This window comes from Rattus norvegicus, chromosome 1 (assembly GCF_021556685.1).
Source record: "Rattus norvegicus strain SHRSP/BbbUtx chromosome 1, alternate assembly SHRSP_T2T, whole genome shotgun sequence".
Taxonomy (NCBI): domain Eukaryota; kingdom Metazoa; phylum Chordata; class Mammalia; order Rodentia; family Muridae; genus Rattus; species Rattus norvegicus.
In genome coordinates, this window is record NC_141534.1 from 79,519,180 (window position 1) to 79,529,054 (window position 9,875).

A 9,875-nucleotide genomic window follows, 5' to 3' on the forward strand; every position below is an offset into this window, starting at 1 on the left:
GCAAAATGTGTAATAGTGAGTGTGTTAACAATTTTACAGGGAAGCTGGAGATGATGCAGGTAAGACAAAATTTAACAAAAATTAAGATCAGGAAAACTAAAAGTAAATGAAACTTCTTATCAAGTGTTTTTTTTCCACATGGAGGAGACATCTTTAAACCTATGTTCATCTGTGTGATTAGAGCACAGGTGACTTCACCAGAAATATTTGGTATTTTGCTCTGTGGAGGAGAAGTATAAAAATTCCTGAAAACCAATTTAATTTTCTACAATGTAATTCAGATACACAACCTTATTGATTATTATATGTTATTAACATAAACATTATTTTTAACATGCTACTATAACATGAGGAAATTGTACTAATTCTTTTTATGGTGCATTTGTAGGTTTTATTGTTTAAGTGAATTTATTGATTAAACTACATGCCATTTGCAGCCTTCCCCCTCCTAATTTTATTGAATTCTGATGATGGAATCACATGCTCACACTAGTCACTTTCCTGCCTGTATTCATTTGCAAAGTCTGGTATGGTAAAATTTGTGTTAATGTGTTCTTGACCTAAGTGATCCATAAAGATGTAGTTGTGATACAAAATTCATCTTGAGGCAGGAGTAATTCAAAAGGTATCAAATTTTACTCTGATTTACTGTCCATACATTGTTCTCCAGGCAAATTTCCTGTTTTGTGATAGAATATAGAGAAGAAATTATCAAGAGAAGAAATTGTTCCAAATCAATTGGTAGGCATGGGCAATAGAACAGAATCCTGAGGACAGCAGTGTTCACTTCAGGGTGGAGGAAAGAAGACTTTTCCATGTCTGCTCATGATAAATCCTTGAAAACCAATGAGGAAATGGCTCTTCAGATCCTCTTGCTTTGCCAGTTTGGTGTTGGGACTGTGGCCAATGTCTTTCTTTTTGTCCATAATTTCTCTCCAACATTCACTGGTTCTCAACAGAGGCCCATACAGGTGATTTTAAGCCACATGGCTGTGAGCAATGCCTTGGTTCTCTTCCTCACTGCATTTCCCAACAACATGATTCCTTTTGCTCCAAGAAATCCTCCAACTGACCTCAAATGTAAAATAGAATTCTTCACTCACCTGGTGGCAAGAAGCACAAACTTGTGTTCCACCTGTGTCCTGAGTATCTATCAGTTTGTCACTCTTGTTCCTGTTCATAGAGGTAAAGTTATACTCAGAGGAAGTGTCCCAGATTTGGCAAAGTACTCTTGTTATGGTTGTTGGTTTTTCAGTATTCTAAATAACATCCACATTCCAATCAATGTCAGTGGTCCGCAGATAACAGACAATAACACTGAATCTAAAAGCAAATTTTTCTGTTCTGTTTCTGGATTCAGTGTAGGCATTGTTTCCTTGCGGTTTATCCATGATGCCACATTCATGAGCATCATTGTCTGGACCAGTGTCTCCATGGTGCTTCTCCTCCATAGACATCACCAGCAAGTGCAGCACATCCTCACTTTCCATCATGAACCCAGAGGTCAAGCTGAGACCAGAGCAACCCATACTATACTGATGCTATTGGTCACATTTGTTAGCTGTTATCTGATAAATTTTATCTGCATCTTCTTTCACACCTACTTTATAGATTCTCATGTCTTCATGAGGTATGTCGGTGAAGTTTTGGTCTTAAGCTTCCCCACAATTTCTCCCTTATTGTTAATCTTCAGAGATCCTAAGGATCCTTGTTCTGTGTTCTTGAACTGTTGAAAGTCAGAGTCACTAAAATTTCAAACAGAGAAGACACTTTTATTAATACCGCTAAATACTTTATTCCATATATATAATATATATATATGTATATATAATATATATTATAGGAACAAGGCAGGATAATAACCCAACTACTGCTCATTTCACTAAGAGTAAAGGGGAAAAGAAGTAAAAGTAGCTCATGCACAGGAGCCTTAAGAGGTTTAATGTTTCAGGTCCAGGGAGGATACCAGGATCCAAACTGGACATCTTCTCCTGAAATCCTTGGCAAAGTTTTTACTCTGGACCATGGTGAAGTTGTTTTTCCAATTGTCAGAAACACTCGTCACTCAGACAGGAGAGGAGAGGTATCAGAACAAGGAGGAGGCAAAGGTGTTACTCTGTCTGTCAGTTCCTTCCTTAGTCACAAAATTATGTTCTCAGAAGATTAAAATTGAACATCTAACTTTACAGTTGCCTGAAAATGACCAAAGCAGCAGAAAACACAAGATAATTATCTGGAGTGGTAATAGCTGTCAGTGTGATGAAACTCGAAATCTGACTTGTGGTACTTACTTCTGTGAACAAAGAAATATTTTAGCATTTATTTTGTGTATGTGTATTGGATGTGTATGTACTTATGGGGATTCCCTTTCCTTAAGAAGAATAGGTGTCATATCCCTAGAGCTGGAGTTACAAACAGAGATAATCCTACAAATATAGTTTCTAGGAATCAAGAAACTCCAAAAGTGGCCAGGGTGCTAACTGCTGAGCCATCTCTCCAGCCCCAAATTGAGAAAAATTTCCAACCTACTTGGCACTTCACTTCAAATTTGATGGAAAAAATTACTAATAACAGCTATAGTGAAAGAGCTTGAAACAATCAAATAGGAAACAGCAGTTTGTAAATTCTACATTGAGGAATATATTCACACTGAGTTACAAAATTAATACTCAGTCCTCATGTACCTTTTCACAGTCTTGCACCAACATTAATACTGAAAAAAACTATAGCACCATGTCTTGATCAAAACACTGGCCATAATAAGAGACAAGACAGCTTGGCATGTAAAGCACTCACCATTTAGAACACATTACCCGAGTTCAAGCCCCAGGGCCTACATTGTGGAGAGAAAAACACCTCCTACAAGTAGTAGTATTCTGGTATCCTCAAATCTGTGCTTGAACATGCCCACATACAGAAAAGTAACAAAGTATAGTTTCTAAGTTTGGTTTAATCAGTTCAGGGCACCCTGTATCACTGATCTCTGTCTGTTAATCTGTATATCCCCTTACCTCTAATCATACCTTAGGGGTACTTTAGTGGGTTCTATTATACACCACCTTCCTAACACTTATTCAATCCTAATCCCTCCCAACCATCTAATACCTGGTAGTAAAAAAAAGTTAGAGAGGAAAAGGAGTGTAGATCTCTTAAGACTACTTTCTGCTGAATGGTGTCATTCAGTTCCTTGGGCCAGTCTTTATCATCAGGATATCTCCAACTGGAAGTCCAACAAAACAGCCAAACAGCAATCCGGCAATAGCAAAATATGTAGCAGGAGCAGCAGCAAGAGGGACTGGAAGTAGCAAGCAGAGCAGTAGCCACCAAAGGCCCTCTTGTGGATCTCACATTTATACCTTCTCAAGAGTCCACAGATTTCCAAACTAAAACTATCTTCTTCTGGAAAAAAATCATACCCCTCCTAAAGCATGAGACGCACATAGCTGGTGGTTGTGAACAATCTGAAGCAGCTCCATACCCCACATCTTGGATTAAAACAAAAATATATTCACATAGCCTGACTTGGTTTATAAAGAAATGAAAATTATCACTACAATAATCATCACTGTGTATACAGATAAACTGCTACACAATAATCTCTGGGATGCTCACATTCCAGTTGTAATCATGCCAGCAAGACTAAATACCACAGTACCCAGTTACAGGAGTCTGTTCTTCATCTTTGATAATTTGCCAATTGATCATATGAAACAAATAGAGCTACAGTGTGAATCTATTTGGTGTTGGTTTGACTGACACAGTGCAAAACTCATGAGTAACAATCAGGTTGCTGCATGCTGAGAAAGAACTGTCTTTTTCAGGATAGATAGATAAGTTATTGGTAGCATGAGATATACAGTAAATACTAGTGATGATCTTAAAAGGACAGAGTGTCTCTTTTAACCCTCTAACTCTTAAAGATTAAAACTCTACGTATCATTTATCCAAAATTTCTTTTGAATGAGCAAAGGAAATGGACAATATGGACGGACAAGGAATGAGTGAAGAACATATTCCAAGTACAGGCAACAGCTTTTGGGATTTTGAGATACCACTCATGTAAGTTGTTCAGGACCCACATGAAGACCAAACTTCACATTGCTACATATGTGCAGGGAGATCTAAGAATGGCCTCTGTATGTTCTTTTGAACATCTAAGAGCCCCATGGGTACAGGTTAGTTGATTCTTTTGGTATTTCTGTTGAGTTACTCTCCCTTTTGGAGTCAGCAATCCTTCCTGCTATTCTTCCATAAGAGTCCCCAAGCTCTCTCCACTGTTTGTGTGTGTCTGTCTTGTCCTAGAGATGCAGTCTACCTCCTAACTCCTGACAGTTGCAGATTTCCATTAATTTTCATGGTCATCTAGACATATGTCCTGTCCTTCTCCACACCAGATTCTGAATCCCTCATGCCCTCTTTCGCCCAGTTCCCTTCTTTCATTTGCCTCTTATGACTATTTTATTCCACCTTCTAAGTGAGATTCAAGCATCCTAGTTTTTGCCTTCCTTCTTGTTTAGCTTCTTTGGTTCTGTGGAATGTAGCAGGGATATTTTGTATTATATAACTAATATCCACTGATAAGTGAGTACATACCTGCATTTCTGGTGGAAGTGCAAATGTGTACAACCACTTTGGAAATCAATTTTCAGTTTCTTGGAAAACTGGGAATAGTTGTACCTCAAGACCTAGTTATAAAATTCTTGGACATGTACCCAAAAAGTGCTCCAACATCCTATAAAGAAACTTGGTCAACTAGGTTTATATCAGCTTTATTCATAATAACCAGAAACTGGAAACAACCTAGAAGAATGAATAAAGAAAATGTGGTACATCTACACAATGGAATACTATTCAGCTATTAAAAACAAAGATATCATGAATTTTGCAGGCAAATGGATGGAACTTGAGAGCATCATCCTAGTGAGGTAATGCAGCCCTCAAAGCACATTCATCTTCCTTCATTTTTTGAGTCAGGATACATGGTGTACTTCTAGTTGTCATTGAACTGACTGTAGGGCAGGCTGACTGACTCAAGAGCCACCTGCCTCTGCTGCCCTAGTGCTGGCAATAAATAGTTACGCACAGCAACCACCCAGCTCTAAATGATGCATATGTATGAACTTGACATGCTTCAGTTTTACTCAGCAATGATATACTCACCTTTTCTCAGCAGATGTATACTGGCAGTTGTGCCACTCACATTCTCCCTCTCCCTCCCTTCCCGCCCTCCCTCTCTAAATTGGTCAAATATTCTGCTGTCCTTCATGACTGAAAAGGAACAGTTTTTCACTGTGGATGAATTAAATTTATTTTCTGGCTTCAAATGTTTGCAAAATAACTGACACATCTTTTGCACACTTTATTTTGTGTCCTGGGAGATAGGGATAAAAGCATATTAACACTGAGTGCTTATAAAAACTGTCGAAGGATATAGGTGCTGCCATACTAATCAGGTTCTAAGGTTTCCTGCCTTCATGATCCTTTCCAGTCTCAAAAGCTTACAACCAAACCCCACTGTTCACAGGTAAAATGGATGTGATAAAGAACCTAGTTCATAAGTCTGTTTTCTTTGTCTTAAGATTTTTATTTTTGAATGTACTGGTGAGTTCCTGACTATGGATCTTTGTACATGAACTCAATGCATAAGAAGGCCAGAATAGTGAGTTGAATCACTTGGAGCTAGCATCACAGACAGCTGAGAGCTGACACTGGTGCTAGAAACAAATCTCAGGTCCTCTAGAAGATTAATACATGATCTTATTGGATGGGCTATCTCACCATCCACCAAGAAGTTGTTTTACAAGATCTTTTAGAGAAACTTATGTAAGATGATAGAAAAGGAAACTTTGCTTTGGTTACTGCTATTTATAGTGTTTGTCCTTATTCACACACAGACGGGTGGACACTGCTCTTCTTGTTAACTTTAATGTCTTCTGCCTTTTTGTGGCTGCATCCTTGACCATATGTGCTCACTTGGCTCTCCTCCATAGTATATGTAGAAAAAACAGAAGAAATCCCATTGTTTCTGTGCTTCAATGCTTCTCAACCTTTCTAGTGTTTATTAGTTAGTATTATGAATTGCAAAATGAGATAGAGCAGTCAAAGATTTGTCTGAACTTCCCACCCATTATGAAAATATACAAATTCATGGCTATTAGACAATACATTACTGAAAGATAAAGTAATCATTAAAGTAAGTGGGAATTAAATTTGAGAGTTCCAAGAACTGAATGAAAAAATATTTAAATACAAATCCCTTTGGGATACAATGAAGATAGTTCTAAGAGAGAAGCTGAAAAACTCTATATAACAAACATACAAAAAACAATCAGATGTACCAAATAAATATCTTAATAATACACATAAAGCTTTAGAGACTTATACCTTGCTAATAATCATTTTAAAAGTGTTTGGTATAATTTGCTAATGTGGAAATGGCAATTAAAGCTACTTTGCTCTTCCATATCTTCCTAGTGAGAATAGCTATCTAAACCATGAGTTGGCTTTAGTAATAACTAGGGAATCAAGATGGGGACAAGATTTGATCTGACTTAGGCTCATTGGTATTCAGGTTGATTCATATCTCTGTAGCACCAGGGTGAGAAACAGTCCTGAAATGTGGTGAGTCCTATAGGAACTTTGGGAATTCTACATTTACAGGGGCTTTGGGAGAAGCTGTGGACCAAGTATGGGGACTATATCTTGACTCTTGGAAAGGCCTACAGGAATGTAGAGTTCTACAACTCATAGTGAAAGTTTCAAACACAGCAGGAAGCCTGACAAAGTACAGTACTCTTAGACAGATTGGTGTGCCCAAAGAAGAAGAAACTAGAAAGTGAGTGTGGAGAAAAGAGATTTCAAGGAAATGGAGATGGAGTGGATGGTATCCTGGAGTAAAGGGGAATAATATACCATTAGTGAAGAAATGCTGTGGAAGGTAAGAGGGCACAGTAGAGAAGTAGAGAAGGAATTATGAGAAGAAATAATGCTAAAGAACTTTGAAAATGCCATATGGAAACCTGCTACTGCTGAGAGAGAGAGAGAGAGAGAGAGAGAGAGAGAGAGAGAGAGAGAGAGAGAGAGAGAGAGAGAACCATGGCTTTCTCTTTAAGAGCACTTGACAATCCTGTAGAAAGCCCAAATTCATTTCTCAGCACCTCCATATGAAGCACAATTTCAGGAGATCTAATCCCCTCTTCTTTCTTCCGCTGGCATATAAATACCCTCAGGCATACACATACACATATAAAATAATCTTTTTACATATGTATATATGCATATAATTGTGTAAAAAGAATTTAAATTGTTACTTCACCATGGGATGGAGACCAATGGCTCATCCACACACTATAGGCTAGTGACAGGTATGAGTTATCTCCTTTTGTGATGTTGATCAAGGGGATCTCATAAAACTAGCCAAATGTGATGGGCTATTATTGTCCTTGTTCTTCATTACCCTCCAGAACTTTAAAGTAAGAACTTGTTTCCTGAGTTATAGGACTGAGAAATCAAGTACTGATCTGGAACCTTCTTCACTTTTGGCTAAATTTGACAATGCCAGAAGATTCTTCTTACACTCTAGGGAGAGAAAAGACTTTCCACACTCTTACCCAGCTTGTATCACTATAAGCTACAATAATGCCTGGCCAGGCAAGATATGGCCACTCATGCAACAGTAGCATGAAAGTTATTTGAGTACTCAACCACTTAATTAAAACCCACCAAACAAGTTAGGGTTTTGGGAAAATAGGAACATCTATTCAGTGTAAGACGATGGGTAAACCAGTATACCCACTATGAAAATCAGTTTGTAGGTTTTTAAAAGTTAAAAATGAAAGAACTACATGGCTGAGAATGTGCCTAAAGGACTCTATATATCATAGACATTTACATTTTTGTGTGACACTATCTAGGAAATTAAATCAGTGCTGATGTTAATTACAGATGGGTGGATGGATGGAAATGTGATATATATATTATGCAAATATATATCACATTTGAATTTTGTAAATACTAACAAAAATTGAATGCTTGTAAAACTGATAGACTGGAAAATATTATATAGGACAAATTAAGCCAAATAGACATTCTATGTTCCCTATAATATACAAATTCTAGCTTTGAATTTTTCTATTTCTGTGCTTAACTTGTAGCATCTACATAGGTCAAGGAAGAAAGGAGTCATGACAGACGGTGTGAAAAAATATAATGGAGGGGGAGTAATAAGTAAAATACATATTATAAATAATGGGAGAATACTAGGTATAAAGAGTGAAGGGGGTGTGGACACGGATAAAAGTTAGGGTTTGTGATGGTGTCAATGAAACCTAAAATTGTATAAAAGGCTATTGAAGTGGAAATTTCTTGTTTTGTTAGAGACCCTGTTGTGTCATGGGATGTTTTTCTGGACACTGTCTTTGGGAAGGTGTTTTGCTGAAGCAGACACCTGGGAGCATGCTTTGCTGAGAACACATGATGTTTTTCTAGAAGCTGTCTGATGAAAGGGCATGTGGTATTTGCAGGAGCAGATGCATGAGAGAACACATGGAGTTTGAAAATAATACAACTATAACTCAAAAGATAGTGGATGATGCTTTGGGATTGGTTCACCTTACTGTTCTTTGTTGGACTTCATCTTGCTGGTCCATGCTGATTACACTCTGGCATTGGTTCTGAGGAAGTGGTGTTGGGAGCAACAAAAAGAAGGACTTGAAGTCAATTGTGGGGCACAAACTGACAGTCTTGTATTCTGCTGACACAACTTTCTGAAGATAACCAGACAGTTAAACTCTTACAGTTCAAAACCCAGGCTTTTATATATCAATTCAACCATCCAACCCTGGTTTCCTTTTGATTATCCCATGAATTAGCATCTTTAAGGTAATTTTTATTGGATATTTTTTATTTACATTTCAAATGTTATCCTCTTTCCCCCAGCTAACCACCCACCCCTTTCCAGCTCCCCACCCTGAAATTCTCCTACACTGTAGGGTCCAGCCTTGGAGGACCAAGGGCTTCTTCTCCCATTGGTGCCCAACAAGGTCATCCTCTGCTACATATGAAGCTGGAGCCATGGGTCTATCCATGTGTACTCTGGATAGTGGTTTAGTCCCTGGGAGCTCTGGTTGGTTGGTATTATTGTACATATAGGACTGCAAACCCTTTCAGCTCCTTCAATCCTTACTCTAACTCCTACAACAGGGATCCAGTTCTCAGGTCAATGGTTGGCTGCAAGCATTTGCCTCTGTATTTGTCATGCTCTGGCAGTACCTCTCAGGAGACAGCTATATCAGGTTCCCACCAGCATGTACTTCTTGGCATCAGCAATATTATCTGGGTTTGGTAGCTGTATGTATATGGGCTGGATACCCAGTTGGGGCGGGCTCTGCATGGCCATTTCTTCAGCCTCTGCTTCAAACTTTGTCTCATATCTCCTCCTATGTATATTTTTGTTCCCCCTTCTAGGAAGAACTGAAGCATCTGCACTGTGGTCATTCTTCTTGAGCATTATGTGGTCTGTGGAATGTATCTTGGGTAATCTGACCTTTTGGGTTAATATCCACTTATCAGTGAGTGCACACCATTTGTGTTTTTTAGTGATTGGGTTACCTCACTCAGGATATTTTCTAATTCCATTCATTTGTCTATGAATGTCATGAAGTCATTGTTTTTGATAGCTGAGTTCCTACGTTGACGGACATCTGGGTTCTTTTCAGGTTCTGGATATTATAAATAAGGCTGCTATGAAAATAGTGAAGCATGTGTTCTTGTTATATGTTGGAGCATTTTTTGGGTATATGCCCAGGAGTGGTATAGCTGGGTCCTCAGGAAGTACTATGGCCAATTTTCTGAGGAACTTCAAGACTGATTTCCAG

At 38.3% G+C, this 9,875-nt stretch overlaps 1 protein-coding gene across 2 annotated transcripts; it reads left to right on the plus strand.

Moving 5' to 3' along the window:
* Window positions 1-815: 815 nt before the first annotated feature.
* Vom1r32 (vomeronasal 1 receptor 32) lies at window positions 816-4,862 on the plus strand. 2 transcript variants are annotated; one of them, XM_087579901.1, is made up of 2 exons: window positions 816-1,672; window positions 4,832-4,862. In XM_087579901.1, exons 1-2 carry the CDS (start codon window positions 816-818, stop codon window positions 4,860-4,862), a joined length of 888 nt encoding a protein of 295 aa, XP_087436027.1. The 2 variants fall into 2 exon arrangements, with proteins under 2 accessions (XP_087436027.1, NP_001008937.1); NM_001008937.1 differs by lacking the exon at window positions 4,832-4,862 and having other exon boundaries at window positions 816-1,733.
* The last annotated feature ends 5,013 nt before the right edge of the window (window positions 4,863-9,875 follow it).

Bases quoted from the DNA above. Each gene is read 5' to 3' on its own strand.
- Vom1r32 (NM_001008937.1), top strand. From the start codon at position 816: ATGTCTGCTCATGATAAATCCTTGAAAACCAATGAGGAAATGGCTCTT.